The 19,371-nt window shown below is 47.8% G+C and overlaps 1 protein-coding gene across 1 annotated transcript in view; it reads left to right on the forward strand.

Annotated features, from left to right (window-relative positions):
• mcf2l2 (MCF.2 cell line derived transforming sequence-like 2) overlaps nucleotides 1-19,371 on the forward strand; it is a gene marked incomplete at its 5' end in the record, with an annotated part of 138,962 nt that overhangs the window by 62,255 nt on the left and 57,336 nt on the right. Inside the window, 2 exons of the mRNA XM_084164037.1 lie at nucleotides 6,702-6,821; nucleotides 7,039-7,230. Of these exons, the coding sequence (XP_084020163.1) occupies nucleotides 6,702-6,821; nucleotides 7,039-7,230 (312 nt within the window). The remainder of the gene's footprint in view (nucleotides 1-6,701; nucleotides 6,822-7,038; nucleotides 7,231-19,371) is intronic.

Here is a 19,371-nt window from a genome sequence, read left to right on the forward strand (position 1 = left end):
ACGAGATGGATCTGGGTGTTTTAGGATGGGCGCTGTGGTGAACCTATCCTTCAGCCTCTTGAAGGCAGCGTCAGCCTCAGGGTTCCAGGCCAGCTTCTGAGGCCCACCCTTAAGGAGAGAGGTGAGCGGGGCGGCTATGGAGCTGAAGGACCTGATGAAACGCCGGTAGAAATTAGCGAAGCACAGGAAGCTCTGTAGGCCCTTGATGGTGGTGGGAACTGGCCATGACCTGACGCTGTCCGTCTTTACTCCTTCCATGAACACCCCCTGAGGACTGATCCGGTATCCCAGGAAGGAGATGCCTGTTGGTGGAATTCACATTTCTCCCCCTTCACCAACAGGCTATGTTCCCTGAGGCGGAGTAGGACCATTTGGATGACCCTGACGTGCTCCTCGAACGTAGCCGAGTAGATCAGGATATCGTCGATGTACACCACCACCTGTCTACTCAGCATGTCCCGGAACACATCATTGACGAAGGACTGGAACACAGAAGGTGCGTTGGTGGCGAGGCCGTAGGGCATGACGCAGTATTCATAGTGGCCTGAGGTAGTGCTGAAGGCCGTCTTCCACTCGTCTCCTTCCCGGATTCGGATCAGATTGTAGGCACTCCTCAGGTCCAACTTGGTAAAGTACCGGGCCCCTCAAAGCTGCTCGATGGCCGACAGAACCAGAGGGAGGGGGTACCGGTACTTGGTGGTGACTGTGTTCAGCCCCCTGTAGTCAATGCATGGTCTCAGTCCTCCGTCGTTTTTGGCCACAAAGAAGAAGCTGGCGGAGGCAGGAGAGGTAGAGCATCTGATGAACCCCTGTTTCAGGGTCTCCGCCACATACTTCTCCATGGCCTCAGTCTCCACCATGGAAAGGGGGTAAATGCGACTCTTAGGGGGGTCTTGTCCCTCCAGCAGGTCAATGGCGCAGTCCCAGGGCCTGTGAGGAGAGAAGACATCGGAGAGATCTGCGTACTCACGTGGAATGTTGGGCTGGAGGGCGGACTCCGGACTCTCCACTGACGTGGAACAACAAACCACCGGCAGGCTGGTCTTCCGGCATGAGGTAGACCAGGCTGTGATTCTCTTGGTGCTCCAATCGATGGTGGGGTTGTGTAGTCTGAGCCAGGGCAATCCCAAGACGATCCGGTGAAGGGGTGATGTGACGATGTGGAATGATAGCTCCTCGTGGTGCTCCGGTAGTGTGGAAATGGTGATGAGGAGAGTGGCGTGCGTAATGGTGCCTGATCCAAGGGGTTTATTGTCCAGTGAGGTGACGTGTAGCGGAGATGGCAGTGGCACAGTGGGCAACCCCCATTCAGAGACCAGCTCCCTATCTATAAGGTTCCCTGCTGATCCGGAATCTATCATAGCAGTAGAAATGGAAGAGAAGGAATAACCAGACACCGTTATGGGAACTAAAAACAATGGTTTTGTGATAGGAGCTGACGTAACACTCATGGAGCGGCAACGGGAGTCATACCGCCTAGATAAGGAGCCGCCAGGAGATCTGTGGTCCTTGGTGGTTTAGGGGGTCCTGCCCACCTCCATGGGTGAGGACTCAGAAGCAGGGCAGCTTCTATAGCTCAGATAGGGTGAGCATCGAGACTCCGGGAGGTGTTGGGAACGCCATCTCTCTCTCAACATGTTGTCAAGACGGATGGACGTGGTGATGAGGGTATCAAGGTCCATCTCGTCGTCCCGACATGCGAGTTCCATCTTGATGTCCTCCCGTAATCCTCTCCTGAAGGCTGTGCACAGAGCACACTCATTCCAGCCAGAAGACACCGCCACCGTGTGAAAGCTCAGAGCGTACTCGGACCCCTCTCTCTGTTGTAGATGGAGGAGACGCTCACCCCCATCCTTTCCCTCCGTGGGATGATCAAACACAGCCCTGAACCGAGCGAGGAAGGTGGGGTAGGTTAGTGCCACTGCCTCCTCTCCTTCCCAGACTGCCGTGGCCCAATCCAGCACCTTCCCTTTAAGTAGCAAAATCACCAGTGTTATCCTGGCTTGGTCAGATGGATATGCCCCAGGCTGATGCGCCAAATAAAGGGAAACCTGTAGCAGGAAGCCGCTACATTTAGTAGTTTTACCATCAAAGCGCTCCGGTAGGGCGAGGGTTCCCGCAGAAGTGGGCAATAGCCCGGGAACAGGTGGATTGGGGGAACTCGCCGCTCCCTGAGGTGGAACCAGAGCGCTGGGCAGATTATGCAGAGTTTGGAGCACTTCCTGCATGGCGGCGTTCAACTGGGCAAGCTGCTGCTGGTGCTGGTCAAGGCACTGGAAAACTCCTGCTGCATCCATTTTTGTTTGGTGTGTGTGATTCTGTGACGAGTACTGAGTATACGAAGAGGCAGGATGCAGACGCAGGAATTAACAAGGTCAAGGTTTACTTAAACAATGACAAAGACAAATAACGAAGATAGAGTCCACGACACGAAGCTAAACAATCACACACAACATCATACAGAACAGTCCAAGGCTAAATAGGGGTGGTGATGAGATTATGAGGTGCAGGTGCGCTGGAGGTGATTAGGGTGCGTTGGGTTTCCATTCCAGTGTTGCCGAGGTGGTGCGCTCAGACCGGTGGCTCAGTAGACCGGCGAATCAGAGCACCAGAGGGGAGCAACGGGAGGAGACGTGACAGTTACGATGTAATGATTGCAATGTAAGGTTCAGCCAACAGTTGATGTACAGTCGGAAGAGCGAATGAAATGGTAGGAGGGACATCCCAGCTTCAAGTGGTTTCACATTTCACATCCTACGTCACACAGCAAAGCCCAGGCACAGTTTCTCTCTTCTCTCATGAAATGAGGGTAGTGATAATGAAGTCAGAGCGTCCTCCTTGTATCCAGAATGCTGTGCTGAGGATGATTCTGCAAGCGCACTTCTGGATGCGCTCCAGTCGGTCGGAGAGGGCTTGAGTTAAGGAGCTATGCCAAGCTGGTGCTGCGTATTCTAGGCGGGGCTGGATGGAGCCTGTGTATGGCTACCAGGTCAGCCTGTGGGACATTGAACCTTTTTAGTCTGCGTAGGAAGAACAACTTCTTGTTTCCTTTTCTAACCATGGATGTTACTTGTTCATCCCACTGTAGATTATTTTGCACAATGACTCCAAGAATTTTGACTGATTCACAGACTTGCAGGTCTTTCCCGCTGATTGTAAGGGGACTTGGAGGGGGAAGGTTACGTCTTTTGGACCAGCCTAAATTTGGCCCAAAAATAGACGTCTATAATTGGTCCGATCCGGACCGGACCAAATCTGAACCAAACATAGACACCTACTGTATGTTTCACAAGTTTGGACATCATAGTACAGCACAATAAAGTACAGTAGAGCACAGCAGAGTACAGTACAGTACACAGTACAGTATAGAAAAGTAAAGTACAGTGCCTTCGGAAAAATATTCAGACCCCTTGACTTTTTCCACATTTTGTTACGTTACAGCCTTATTCTGAAATTGATTAAAAAATAAATAATCCTCAGCAATCTACACACAATACCCCATAATGACAAAGCGAAAACAGTAAAAAAATATATATATTATTATAATTTTTTGTATTCTGGGTGAAGATGGATGCTCTGGCTGCCTCATCTTGTGCTGTGTTTGATAGTGTTGTTGTACATCAGTATTTTACCTCTCTGTCAGCACTGAGCAGGGTCCTACTCTTTCTTTTGAGGTGAGCTCCTTGATGTTTTGTCTATATAGTGACATGATGGAGCTATGAGGTTGGTAACCTTTTACTCATGACAGAGTGTCTCATGGAAGACAGGCTGGGTAAGTGGTCGTTTTTAAGTTTTTCTTCATGGTTTCCTAGTTTGATTTGTTTCAGTAGGTACTGGGTATAGCAAGCCTAAAAATTAAGCTTTCAGTTTGATTAAGATGTGTTAACAAGCGCTGCATATCATGGACATTTCCTGTAAGTGCCTGAAGCGGATGGGGTTTGCACCACAGTCCTGGTACAGAGGGGCCTCCCAGCATGGCCTACATACAGCCATTGCCACCATGTTTCAATCCGTCAACTGGTGACGCTCATGGCAGTCACAGGAGGGACGTGAGAAAAGTGCTTTAGAGCAGCTAGGAAAAGAAAGTAACTTTATTATTCTGTAGTAGAGTGTTTGTGAGTGTTTGTGTGTGCACAAGGATGCATGTGTTTTTGAATATACAGTGCGATCCGTAATTATTGGGACAGTGGAGCTCTATACTCCAAAAGCAAAAGTTAAGTATTTGTTCCCATATTCATAGCACGCAATGACTACATCAAGCTTGTGACTCTACACATTTCTTGGATGCATTTGCTGTTAGTTTTGGTTGTGTTTCAGATTATTTTGTGCTCAATAGAAATTAATGGTAAATAACATATTGTGTCATTTTAGAGTCACTTTAATTGTAAATAAGAATAGAATATGTTTCGAAAACAATTCTACATGAATGTGGATGCTACCATGATTATGGATAATCCTGAATGAATCACGAATAATGATGAGTGAGAAAGTTACAGACACACAAATATCATTCCCCCCACAAAGAAAATGCTAACCTCCCCTGTTATTGTAATGATGAGAGGATAGTAAGTTTGTATTTACCCCCTTTTTCTCCCCAATTTTGCGATATCCAATTGCGATACAATTATGATCTTGTCTCATCGCTGAAACTCCACAACGGGCTCGGGAGAGGCGAAGGTCGAGTCATGCGTCCTCCGAAACATGACCCGCCAAACCGCTCTCCTTAAAACCCGCCCGCTTAACCTGGAAGCACCAATGTGTCGGAGGAAACACCGTTCAACTGACGACCGAAGTCAGCCTGCAGGCGCCCGGCACGCCACAAGGAGTCGCTAGAGCGCGATGAACCAAGTAAAGCCCTCCCGGCCAAACCCTCCCCTAACCCGGACGACGCTGGGCCAATTGTGCGCCTCCCTATGGGACTCCCGGTCACCGCCGGTTGTGACACAGCCTTGGATTGAACATGGGTCTGTAGTGACACCTCAAGCACTGCGATGCAGTGCCATAGACCGCTGCGCCACTCGGGAGGCCCTACGAAAACAATATTTTAGACATTTTAGCAAATGTATTATTTATTTTTTACAGAAATACCTTATTTACATAAGTATTCAGACCCTTTGCTATGAGAATTGAAATTGAGCTCCGGTGCATCCTGTTTCCATTGACCATCCTTGAGATGTTTCTACAACTTGATTGTAGTCCACCTGTGGTAAATTCAATTGATTGGACATGATTTGGAAAGGCACACACCATTCTATATAAGGTCCCAATTTGACAGTGCAAGTCAGAGCAAAAACCAAGCCATGAGGTCGAAGGGATTTTCCGTAGAGCTACAAGACAAAACTGTGTCGAGGCACAGATCTGGGGAAGGGTACCAAAACATTTCTGCAGCAATGAAGTTCCCCAAGAACACAGTGGCCTCCATCATTCTTAAATTGAAGAAGTTTGGAACCACCAAGACTCTTCCTAGAGCTGGCCGCCCGGCCAAACTGAGCAATCGGGGGAGAAGGGCCTTGGTCAGGGAGGTGACCAAGAACCCGATGGTCACTCTGACAGAGCTCTAGAGTTCCTCTGTGGAGATGGGAGAACCTTCCAGAAGGACAACCATCTCTGCAGCACTCCACCAATCAGGCCTTTATGGTAGAGTGGCCAGACGGAAGCCACTCCTCAGTAAAAGGCACATGACAGCCCGCTTGGAGTTTGCAAAAGGCACCTAAAGACTCTCAGACCATGAGAAACAAGATTCTCTGGTCTGATGAAACCAAGATTGAACTATTTGGCCTGAATGCCAAGCATCACGTCTGGATGAAACCTGGCACCATCCCTACGGTGAAGCATGGTGGTGACAGCATCATGCTGTGGGGATATTTTTCAGCGGTAAGGACTAGTCAGGATCGAGGCAAAGATGAACGCAGCAATGTACAGAGAGATCCTTGATGAAAACCTGCTCCAGAGCGCTCAGGACCTCAGACTGGGGAGAAGGTTCACCTTCCAACAGGACAACGACCCTAAGCACACAGCCAAGACAACGCAGGAGTGGCTTCGGGACAAGTCTCTGAATGTCCTTGAGTGGCCCAGCCAGAGCCCGGACTTGAACCCAATCGAACATCTCTGGAGACATCTGAAAATAGCTTTGACCGAGCTTGAGAGGATCTGCAGAGAAGAATGGGAGAAACTCCCCAAATACAGGTGTGCCAAGCTTGTAGTGTAATACCCAAGAAGACTCAAGGCTGTAATCGCTGCCAAAGGTGCTTCAACAAAATATTGAGTAAAGGGTCTGAGTACTTTTATTATTTTTTTTATACATTTGCAAACGTTTCTAAAAACCTATTTTTGCTTTGTCATTATGGGGTATTGTGTGTAGATTGATGAGGTGAAAACGTTTGTATCAATTTTAGAATAAGGCTGTAACCTAACAAAATGTGGAAAAAGTCAAGGGGTCTGAATACTGTCCGAAGGCAGTGTAGATGTTTTTGAGGTAAGCCATCAGGGCCAGACGCTTTGTGAAAAGTCATTACAATGTAACACTTTGTTTGTCCAAAAATAGTTGCTTCCCCTTTACTTTTCTCACTTTTCTCAGTGTTACACATGCTTTTTTATGTTCACAATTACAGTATAATGTTCCCTCTCAAGCATATGTTTGCAAAAACTGTACAATATGTGCCTGATCTGCAGTTGTCTCTGTGTCCTCTCCCCCCTCCCAGGTGAAAGTGTCATTGGACAGTCTGATGGACACTCTGACTTTCCTGTCAGATATTGGGGACTGTGTCACCCGAGTGGAGATGTTACTGAACGACCTCAATACCTTAGAGGAGAAGGCTCAGGTCAGCTCAGTCACATAACATACGTTATATGAGATGTAACATCTAAACCTTACAATTCCAATGATTGAGTACATTGCACAATGTCTCCACTATGGCTTCATTAGCATATGATCATCAGCCTTTGATTGTATTGTATTTGAGCCTAACACGGATGTGCCCCAGTGTGTTGGTCATGTGAGATGAATGGCTCTCTGTCTGTCTGTTGTGTGCGTGTCAGGAGTCGTTAGAGAAGGCCCAGCTCCATGCCCTACATGGGGACCAGCTGATCCAGAGCAACCACTATGCTGTGGACTCCATACGGCCCAAGTGTGTGGAGCTCCGACGCGTCTGTGATGACTTCACCAACGAGGCCAAGAAGAAATACGACGTCCTCTCCAAATCAAACCAAATACACAAAGGCATAGACAAGGTGAGGTGCATTACAAAGGAAGCTCCTCATCCCTATATTTCTGACAGAAAAGGCACTGTTATCTTGGAGAAATTGTTTGCATGATCAATTGCATCATAGATTCAAATAACTTTCACAGTTTCAAATAAAATTTCATTTGGCACATGCTTCGTAAACAACAGGTGTAGACTAACAGTGAAATGCTTACTTAAGGTCCCTTCCCAACAATGCAAAAATAGAAAAATAATAACACGAGGAATAAATACACTATGAGTAACGTTAACTTGGCTATATACATGGGGTACCAGTACTGAGTTGATGTGCAGTGGTACGAGATAATTGAGATAGATACACTACATGGCCAAAAGTCTGTGGACACCTGCTTGTCAAACATCTCATTCCAAAATCATGGGCATTAATATGTAGTTGTTCCCCCCCTTTGCTGCTATAACAGCCTCCACTCTTCTGGGAAGGCTTTCCACTAGATGTTGGAACATTGCTGCAGGGACTTGCTTCCATTCAGCCACGAGCATTAGTGAGGTCAAGCACTGATGTTGGGCGATTAGGCCTGGCTCACAGTCGGCATTCCAATTCATCCCAAAGATGTTCGATGTGGTTGAGGTCAGGGCTCTGTGCAGGCCAGTCAAGTTCTTTCACACCGATCTCAACAAACCATTTCTGTATGGACCTCGCTTTGTGCACGAGGGCACTGTCATGCTGAAACAGGAAAGGGCCTTCCCCAAACTGTTGCCACAAAGTTGGGAGCACAGAATCGTCTAGAATGTCATTGTATGCTGTAGCGTTGATTTCCCTTCACTGGGGCCTAGCCCGAACCATGAAAAACAGCCCCAGACCATTATTCCTCCTCCACCAAACTTTATAGTTGCCACAATGCATTGGGGGCAGGTAGCGTTCTCCTGGCATCCGCCAAACCCAGATTAGTCCGACGGGGAACATGTTTCCACTGCTCCAGAGACCAATGGCGGCGAGCTTTGCACCACTCCAACCAACGCTTGGCATTGCGCATGGTGATCTTAGGCTTGTGTGTGGCTGCTCAGGACTCTGCTGTTGGGACAGCTTTATGTAGGCCCTAACAGTTTGTGGTCACCGTTTGTCACCGTTATAGTGCAATTCATGTATTGTTTAGTGTTGTGTTGTGTAGTGGCTTTGCCTACATGCATCCCACATTTTTTTGTTTTTGTTTGCCCCACCAATATTTACATGCTAAAATCGCCACTGTAATGGTCCATTCTAAATCAAAACAAATGTCACACATATATTATTTAGCATATGTAAAGACAAGATTATATCAAGAATAGTCTGATGGGTGACAATATTAGTCTATCACTTGTGAATTATATATTATCACTTGTGAATGAAGCCTAGCATAAGAAACAATGCCTTTTTTTGCGACTTTTTCGAATCATAGTCACACATTTCATGTAGCCTAGCCCATAGACCTATATGTTTTAATAAGGTTTGTATCACAACCAGGGGCGGTGTGTTCAATAGGGCGATATGGGCGACGCACTGCCAAACGGGAAAAGGAAGGGATTTTTTTTCTAATCAATTATATCACGGCAACAGTAGTTATCAGTGTTGTAATCTAGACGTCTGATCTGCCACAGTGCCACTAAATGTCCAATCAGGCTAAATAATAATAATAATATGCCATTTAGCAGACGCTTTTATCCAAAGCGACTTACAGTCATGCGTGCATACATTTTTGTGTATGGGTGGTCCCGGGGATCGAACCCACTACCTTGGCGTTACAAGCGCCGTGCTCTACCAGCTGAGCTACAGAGGACCACTAAAGTCGTGCTTCAAATGCCCCCCCCCCCCCTTTTGGGGCGATTTCAGTCAGGTTGAAAATCGCCCAGAAGTCTGTCATAGACTCCCATGTAAAATCTATTTTTTTCAAATATCAGAGCTTTCAATACAATCTCTATGGGTTTCTGAGGGCTTGCACTTACGCGCTTTCGTCATACGTAACGTAACCATGAACGTAACTAAGAAAAGAGCGGGTAGCAGCGTCAATCAATTCACTATTACTGTCAAAATGGCTAGGCTTCAGTGCAACTCGATTGTGTCTTTGAAAGAAGTTCCTTTTTGTCGGCGAACAAATGAAGATAAATTGGCAACGAAACAATTAGGACCTCCCAGACCAAATGTAATAATTCAACAGGTTTCTACTAAAGGGGGGAAGTCCTACACCCGAGGATTTTCCAGAAATTGGTACGAACGAAAAACCTGGCTAGCAGGCTGCGATGTAGCTAATGCAGTCTTCTGCTACCCCCTGCTTACTCTTTCACCCTGAAGGCGGCACGGCAGACAGCACCGCTTGGACAGCGACTGGTGTGTAACGGACATGCACCATCTTTCAGGAAAGATTAAGAAACATGAGCTGTCAAAGACCCACATGGATAGCTGTTTGAGATTGTCTGCTTTGGGGAGAGTGAACATTCCCACTCAACTGGATGAGGGATACAGGCTAGCTGTCCGCCGCCACAACGATGAGGTTAGTGTTGATAATCACAAGTTTACTGGAGAACTGAAACTGACAAGGCTGACAAGATAGGACCCTTTTGTCCATTGTTATTGGATAGGAACATAACTTATAACCAGCTCCTGACCTAAATAGATCTTAGCACAACATTTTACTCAACATATCATATTCCATATTCACTATAACAAATATATTTACTACGACATTAGCAAGAACCGCCACATCCTCAGCCGGCTAATCCAGTGTGTGAAGTTTTGCGGAGTGTTTGAGTTAGCTTTGCGAGGCAAAGATGAAACTGAGGGCTCCACCAACCCTGGTAAGCCAACACTTTTGAGATCAGTCAATAAATGCTTCTGGTATTGACTTATATGCTGCCCCTGTCTTCATGTTGTTGCTGGACATATCTTTTTTAAAATGTGTGTAGGTCACCTAAATCATCAGAAAAATTGCCCCCCCTGAGAATTTTTTCAGGAGCCGCCACTGATCACAACTAAAGTGGCCGAATAACTTCTTAAAATTAAGCACATTAATCCGCTTTACAAGGGGTGTAGAGCCTAACTGGCATACATAAGCAGCACGTGAGTTTCACATTTGGGGAAGATAATTTTCACCATAAAACTGCACCTTTATAATAAAAGCATTACATGCATAATTGCATTTTCGGTCACTTTTGATGATGGAACATTGGCACTTATAGTCTACTACCATGTGCGCATGGCTGCGCTTATAATGTGAAGAAATAGCCTAATAGTTTATCAACATTTTAAGCTAAACGTTCTGATCTGTTGCGTCAGCCACATTGCATAAAAACGTTTTTTTGATGCTAGTGGTTGTATTAATTTGGGATCTATTGCATCCCACAACTGTCCCAGACTATGTTTGGAATATTTATTTTTCGCACAGAATAGAAGAGGTCGACGTTTGTACTATGGGGGATAGTAGATTGACATAGGCTAGTGCTTTTGCTGTTCGTTAGGCCTACTCATCTTGTTGGCTGACGAAAAGTAAATGTGGACAGTTCTTCCAATATCTTCAATATGCACCTCGGAATTGGATAAGGACACACGCAGTTGCTTCCCGGATGTGTCTGTCTTCACTTGTCACCTGTGAGAAAGGCCCGATCACGTGATGGAGCATGCAGCACTCAGGGAGAAGGGCAGAACGGCCACTGGCCGCAAAAGGCATGGATTTTTTTAGGGTGCATTACGGCCACACAAAGGGGATGCCGCTGTGAGATTCTAGGCATTATCAAGTGCTCCTCAAATTGTGAATGAGAGACTGATGTACATTTACATTTACATCATTTAGCAGAAATAGTGTGTACAGCCTGCACAAAAAACAAAGCAGAGCTCATGCCTTTCAAGCAACTTTTTTCAAGTCATCATTAGAGTCGCATCATGCAGCCTTACAATGTATTAAAAATCAAAACATATATTTCAATGTTTGTAGAACAACTAAAGTTACTGTTATGATGAGTTTCTGGTATTGAGAAGTTCAGGATGCAAGAGAATATGTTACACAGATGGAGATTGGATTCAGTCATTATTTAATGGTTACAATATTGGATTCAATGACAGGGGGTACGGACATTGCCTCCTGCCATCTGAATGACTTCCATACAAAATCTATCAGCTTATATAATGCCCATCCAATCTACTTTTATCTTACACAGTTGCTAACCATTATTGATTGTCACTCATCTACCACCATATCATTCACCTACTTGGTGTAGTGTGGCACCCTAGCCAGGCCATTCCATCACGCACCCATCCTAAGATTAGCAACAGTGGCCCCCAATCTATCTTGGCACACTGACCTTCTATTACTCACTCGTGACACCAATAACACATGGCTTGTCCTTGTTCTCTGTCCACATACATCTTATAAGTTGTAAATACATTAATGAATTTTGTATCACAAATCATCATAACAGTTACATCAATAACTCTAAATTAAGCATATAGGAATAACTATTTCATTGTTAACCGCTCAACACAGAATAGCCACATGTGCGCACTCCATCAAATCGTTTGGAGAAAATATATTTTCTATTTGATTCAGCTTTGTTCAATTCATACTATAAAATAATGCCACAGAATTCTAAGCAAATCTTGTCTGCTAAATGAACTAGTGTAGCCCACAGCCATTTGGCATAGCCAGATCAGGACCTCACATAAGGACAACTCAGAGTATGCTATTATGTTCTTTTGAAATAGACTACATTGTCTTCATATCATGCTTCTTTAGACCTGTCTAAAATAAATAATGGATTTATTGTGAAGGTGTAGGTTATATTACATGGATTTATTAGACTTTTTTAAATATAGATGTTCCAAAGGTCTGCATCAGTGGCTTGTAGGCTATGTGTGGAAGCCAGAAGATGCTAAATGTGTTTATGTTAATTACTGTGAGAATTTTGTGACCTTCACAGCCCTAGGTGAGTCAACATGTTTCTTTCTACTTGCAAGCACTCACACACACACACACACACACACACACACACACACACACATATACACACATAGACACAGAAATCAGTACCATTGACAGCCCACATCATATTTAGCTTACGTTGATTGGAATAAATAATGTTTGGTATCTTTTAGTTATCACTGTATTAGACTAAGCATAGGTGATTAGATGATGTTGAAATGGTGCTGGAATTGGAGGCAGCACCTGTTTTCTTTGCGACTTGCGGTAAGTCTCTGTGGTTCTAAATCAATAGTTGTTTAGTAGTCTGAAAATGTTGGAAACATTAACTTGCTTGACCATGCTGTAGTCCACAATATGTTTTGTGGACTTCACCGGGCAGAGGTTGCTCTCCGGTTTTATGATGAAACAAAGGTTGAATTTATTCTGCCACTGTGTCTTCTTATTGTCTCGTTCTTAGGACTATATATCACTGTGTCAGTGGCTTGCGAAATTATTCACCCGCTTGGCATTTTGCCTATTTTGTTGCCTTACAACCTGGAATTAAAATTGTTTTTTTGGGGGGTTTGTATCATTTGATTTACACAACATGCCTACCACTTTGAAGATACAAAATATTTTATATTGTGAAACAAACAAGAAATAAGACAAAAAAAGAAAGAAAACTTGAGCGCGCATAACTATTCACCATCCCAAAGTCAATACTTTGTAGAGCCACCTTTTGCAGCAGCTGCAAGTCTCTTGGGGTATGTCTCTATAAGCTTGGCATATTAGGTTGGGTGGGGGACTCAGGTGCAGAGACGGACACACGGACAAAGAGAGTGAATAAGGATGTAGTTTATTCAACGTGTTTTGGCAGAGAGAAGCAGTTCAGGGTGGAGTAGCTTCAGGCCGGGGTAGGAGCTGAGTGGGGTGGAGAGCCAGTAGTCCTGAGAGCTGGATGACGAGGATATCAGGCAACAGAGGAGCAGGTTGCGGCGTGGGAATGGCAGGCAGGCAGGCAGCAGGAACAGACGGGATCTGGTCGAAGGAGAGACAGGTTACAAACGTGGCAGGAACAACAATAATACTGAGAGAGTACAACTAAACTGAGAGTGCTGTACGGGCCAAGTTACCACAGGTAGGGTAGGAACGAACTGGCGCTGGAGAGGTGTCCAGCCCGGGTAGATAACTGCTGCTTGATTGGTGACAATGAGCTGCAGCTTGATGTAACTGATCTTGTGAGAGAATGGCCACGCCCCCTGACCTAGATCCTCTGACTGGGCTGCACAGCAGGGGGAGACAGACACAAACAACACACACAGGGGAAAAAAGGGAAAGGAAAACCAGCAGGAACAGGACCAACAGTGCCGGACCGTAACAGTACCCCCCCCTCAACGGGCGCCACCCGGCGACCCACCCGGCTTGTCAGGGTGGTCCCTATGGAAGTCAGCCACTAGCTGCGGATCCAGTATAAATCGTCGGGGAATCCAGGACCTCTCCTCGGGACCGTATCCCTCCCAGTCCACCAGGTACTGAAGCCCTCTACCACGCCTCCGGACGTCCAGCAGTCTCCGCACCGTGTAGGCTGGATGGTCGTCAATAATACGCGGTGGCGGAGGGGGATCCACAGGCGGACACAAAGGGCTGGAGGAGACCAGCTTCAGCTGGGACACGTGAAATGTAGGATGGACTCTCATGGCCTGGGGAAGCTTCAACCGAACAGCCGAAGGGTTGATGATGGATTCGATCTCGAAAGGACCCAAATACCGGGGCGACAGCTTACGGGAGTCAGTGCGCAGGGGGATGTTGCTGGAGGAGAGCCAGACTCGCTGACCAGGCTGGAACTGTGGAGCGACTACCCTGTGCCTGTCCGCCACCCTCTTGTTACGCTCTGCTGTCCGTAGAAGGGCCTCACGGGTGTCCACCCACACCTTGCGGCAGCGACGAAGGTTATCCTGAACTGACGGGACGGCTAACTCCCTTTCCTGAGACGGGAACAATGGCGGTTGGTACCCCAAAGCCGCCTCAAATGGTGAGAGGCCGGTGGCAGATGAGGTGAGGGAATTGTGGGCATATTCGACCCACGGGAGATGTTTGGCCCAGGTGGACGGGTTCTGGGATGTCACACAGCGTAGAGCAGCCTCCAGGTCCTGATTGGTCCTCTCAGTCTGGCCATTGGACTGGGGATGGAAACCTGATGAGAGACTGACAGAGGCACCCAGAGCCGAACAAAACTCCTTCCATACCCGAGAAATGAACTGTGGACCTCTATCGGACACTATGTCCACAGGTATTCCATGGGGACGGAATACATGTAGGACAAAGAGGTCGGCTGTCTCACTGGCAGATGGTAATTTTGGTAATGCAACAAAATGGGCAGATTTAGAGAATCTGTCCACGATGGTGAGTATGGTGTCATTACCCTCAGACATAGGAAGTCCAGTGACGAAGTCCAAGCCCACGTGAGACCAAGGACGACTCGGGACTGGGAGAGGCCGCAGCAGGCCCGAAGGAGCCCTGTGGGAAGCCTTATTTTGGGCACAGATGGAACAGGCCGCCACGTACTCCCGGACGTCAACCTCGGCGGATGGCCACCAAAAGTGCCTCTTCAGTAGCGATAGTGTACGTTTCATACCAGGGTGGCAGGAGAAACGTGAGGTGTGGATCCAGTTGAGCACTTGCGGCCGCACGGCTGCGGGAACATAGAGAAGGTCGGGGGGGCCATCGGCCGGTCCAGGTTCCAACTCTTGTGCCGATCGGACGAGGGACTCGATTTCCCAATGAACAGCCGCCACCAAACAGGAAGCGGGCAGAACAGATTCAGGATTGCTGGAGTCTTCATTGTCTGTAAACTGGCGAGAGAGAGCATCAGGCTTGACATTACGTGTGCCAGGACGATATGTTAAAACAAACTTGAACCTGCTGAAGAACAGAGCCCATCTGGCCTGACGGGAGTTCAGCCTCTTGGACGACTGGATGTAAGCCAGGTTCTTGTGGTCTGTCCAGACTATGAAGGGTTGCTCTGCTCCGTCTAGCCAGTGCCTCCACTCCTCCAACGCCAACTTGACAGCAAGCAACTCCCGGTTACCCACGTCGTAGTTCTTCTCAGCAGGGGTCAATCTCCTGGAGAAAAAAGCCACAGGATGGAGCTTCTGGTCCGTGGGGGAACGTTGTGACAGGACAGCCCCCACCCCCGAATCAGAGGCGTCCACTTCCACAATAAACTGCAAACTAGTGTCTGGATGAATAAGAACAGGTGAGGTGGTGAACAGTTCCTTCAATGTACTCACGGCTGACTCGGCCTCAGGCGTCCACAGGAATGGCACCTTAGGGGAGGTGAGCTTGGTCAGGGGGGCAACCACTCGGCTGAAACCCCTGATGAAGCGGCGGTAGAAGTTGGCGAAGCCCAGGAAGCGTTGTAGCTGCTTCCGAGACGTGGGTGTGGGCCACTCCACAACCGCTCTGATCTTGTCAGGGTCTGGTGACACTTGTCCCCGCTCGATAATAAAGCCCAAAAAGGGGACGGACTGCCGGTGGAACTCACATTTTTCTGCTTTCACATACAGTTTGTTTTCCATGAGGCGTTGGAGAACCAGACGGACGTGGGAGACGTGTTCATCCTGTGACTTAGAGAATATAAGAATGTCATCCAAATAGACAAACACAAAACGGTGTAGAAAATCCCTCAACACATCGTTAACCATGGCCTGAAACACTGCTGGGGCGTTAGTGAGACCGAATGGCATGACTAGGTATTCAAAGTGTCCGAGAGGGGTATTGAACCCAGTCTTCCATTCGTCTCCCTGCCTGATCCTAACGAGGTGGTAAGCGTTCCGTAGGTCGAGTTTGGTAAACACAGTGGCACCATGAAGGGAGTCAAATGCTGAGTTGATGAGAGGCAGGGGGTATGTATTTCTGACTGTGATGTTATTTAGTCCTCTGTAGTCAATGCAGGGGCGTAATGTTTTGTCCTTCTTCTCTACAAAAAAGAACCCAGCACCAACAGCGGACGATGAGGGACGAATGATGCCAGAGGTTAGGGAGTCGCCTATGTAGGTTTCCATAGCTTCTCTCTCAGGACGGGACAGATTGAAAAGCCGACTGGACGGCAAAGGGGCTCCAGGAAGTAACTCAATAGCGCAATCGTATGGCCTATGAGGTGGTAATGAAAGTGCCTTGGACTTACTGAATACCTCGGCCAGGTCCAGGTACTCCTCAGGGACTGAAGAGAGGTCTGGAGTTTTGACAGGGGAATCAGGGGAGCCGACCGAGGGCGGAATAGCCGACCCAAGGCAAACAGAATGGCAGTGAGTGCTCCAACTGTGTATTTTGTGGTTTTGCCAATCAATATGGGGGTTGTGAAGGCTAAGCCAGGGGAAACCGAGGATAAGGGGGGAGGCCGAGGAGGAGACTACTTTAAACTGGATGGTTTCTTTGTGATTGCCGGACAGCATGAGAGAAACGGGGACAGTTTGGTGGGTGATGTTGGCAAACTGATGGCCGTCAATAGCGGTTACTGTTATAGGCTTAGGCAGGGGCTTAACAGGGATCTCAGCCTGAGTGACCAGGTTAGCGTCAATGAAACTATCCTCAGCACCAGAGTCGATGAGAGCAGCTAGTGGGAGAGATAGATTCCTGAATTGGACTGTAACTGGGATCACTAGACGGGGTGTTGTGGGCATTGAGTCAGGTATAGCACTCGCAAGTACGCCCACTTTTACCTGCGAGCTTGGTCTTTTGGGCGAACCGGACAGTTAACCAGGAAATGAGTGCGGTCCCCACAGTACATGCACTCACCAGCCCGTATGCGCCGTTCCTTTTCGACATGGGACAGACGAGCACGGCCCAGCTGCATGGGCTCGTCTAGTTCCGTGGAGGGATCCGCTGAGGTGTGTGGGCGGTGTCCGAGTGGTGGTGTAGCTCGGACTGCAGAAAGCGAGGGAGCCCCGTTAGAGGTGTGGACCCGACCGCCCCTCTCCTGTCTCCTCTCCCGTAGCCTGTTGTCTATTCGTGTAGCAAGGGAAACGAGAACATGAAGGTTAGCAGGCTCATCACGAACAGCTAGTTCATTCTTAATCGTGTCACTTAGACCGTTAACAAACGCTCCCTGAAGAGCTTCGTCGTTCCACTTGGAATCGGCTGCCAAGGTCCAAAATTCAATGGCGTATTCAGCCACGCTACCCGTGCCCTGTCGTAGCTTCAATAGTCTCTTTGTGGCGGTCCCGGCATGGTCCGGGTGATCAAACACAACTTTCAATTGAGAGGAAAAATCGTCAAACGACAGGCTGGCAATCTGCTGAGTAGAACAAGCCGCTTCTGCCCAAATCAAAGCTTTGCCCCTCATTAACCCCAGTGCGTAATGTACCTTGGAGGATTCCGTGGAGAAAGACAGGGGCTTCTGTTGGAACACCAAGCGGCACTGAAGCAGGAAACCACGGCATTTGTTCAGGTCCCCGGTGAAAGGTTCGGGTGCGGTTGTAGGGGGTTCCCGAAGGGCAGGAGCGGAAGCCGAGCCTGGAGCCACTGTAGGAGGAACAGGCGGAGGAGAAGCAGAGGGAGGAAGGGTAGTGAGTGTTACCAGGTTAGCTACCTGAGAGGTGAGATGAGATACTTGATCCAACAACTGCTGGTTGTTATCCAATAGAGTCCGGATGAGTTGGTCGTGTTGTCCCAATAGCATTCCCTGTGAATGGAGGGCGTGTTGTACGCCATCACCCGTTGTTTCATGTGGCATCTCTGCTGAGTCCATGTTTGGCCAGTTCGTTCTATTCGGTTGGGTGGGGGACTCAGGTGCAGAGACGGACACACGGACAAAGAGAGTGAATAAGGATGTAGTTTATTCAACGTGTTTTGGCAGAGAGAAGCAGTTCAGGGTGGAGTAGCTTCAGGCCGGGGTAGGAGCTGAGTGGGGTGGAGAGCCAGTAGTCCTGAGAGCTGGATGACGAGGATATCAGGCAACAGAGGAGCAGGTTGCGGCGTGGGAATGGCAGGCAGGCAGGCAGCAGGAACAGACGGGATCTGGTCGAAGGAGAGACAGGTTACAAACGTGGCAGGAACAACAATAATACTGAGAGAGTACAACTAAACTGAGAGTGCTGTACGGGCCAAGTTACCACAGGTAGGGTAGGAACGAACTGGCGCTGGAGAGGTGTCCAGCCCGGGTAGATAACTGCTGCTTGATTGGTGACAATGAGCTGCAGCTTGATGTAACTGATCTTGTGAGAGAATGGCCACGCCCCCTGACCTAGATCCTCTGACTGGGCTGCACAGCAGGGGGAGACAGACACAAACAACACACACAGGGGAAAAAAGGGAAAGGAAAACCAGCAGGAACAGGACCAACAGTGCCGGACCGTAACATGGCACATCTAGCCACTGGGATTTTTGCCCATTCTTCAAGGCAAAACTGCTCCATCTCCTTCAAGTTGGATGGGTTCCGCTGGTGTACAGCAATCTTTAAGTCATACCACAGATTCTCAATTGGATTGAGGTCTGGGCTTTGACTAGGCCATTCCAAGACATTTGAATGTTTCCCCTTAAACCACTCAAGTGTTGCTTTAGCAGCATGCTTAGGGTCATTGTCCTGCTGGAAGGTGAACCTCCATCCCAGTCTCAAATCTCTGGAAGACTGAAACAGATTTCCCTCAAGAATTTCCCTGTATTTAGCGCCATCCATAATTCCTTCAATTCTGATCAGTTTCCCAGTCCCTGCCAATGAAAAACAAATGGTGTGGGATGGTGTTCTCGGGGTGATGAGAGGTGTTGGGTTTGCGCCAGACATAGCATTTTCCTTGATGGCCAAAAAACTCAATTTTAGTCACATCTGACTAGAATACCTTCTTCCATATATTTGGGGAGTCTCCCACGTCTTTTGGCGAACACCAAATGTGTTTGCTTATTTTTGTCTTTAAGCAATGGCTTTTTTCTGGCCACTCTTCAGTAAAGCCCAGCTCTGTGGAGTGTACGGCTTAAAGTGGTCCTATGGACAGATACTCCAATCTCCGCTGTGGAGCTTTGCAGCTCCTTCAGGGTTATCTTTGGTCTCTTTGTTGCCTCTCTGATTAATGCCTTCCTTGCCTGGTCCGTGAGTTTTGGTGGGCAATATTATTTTATAACCCAACCCTGATCTGTACTTTGCAACAACTTTGTCCATGACCTGTTTGGAGAGCTCCTTGGTCTTCATGGTGCCGCTTGCTTGGTGGTGCCCCTTGCTTAGTTGTGTTGCAGACTCTGGGGCCTTTCAG

Source organism: Coregonus lavaretus (genome assembly GCF_964263955.1).
Source record: "Coregonus lavaretus genome assembly, chromosome: 6".
NCBI lineage: Eukaryota > Metazoa > Chordata > Actinopteri > Salmoniformes > Salmonidae > Coregonus > Coregonus lavaretus.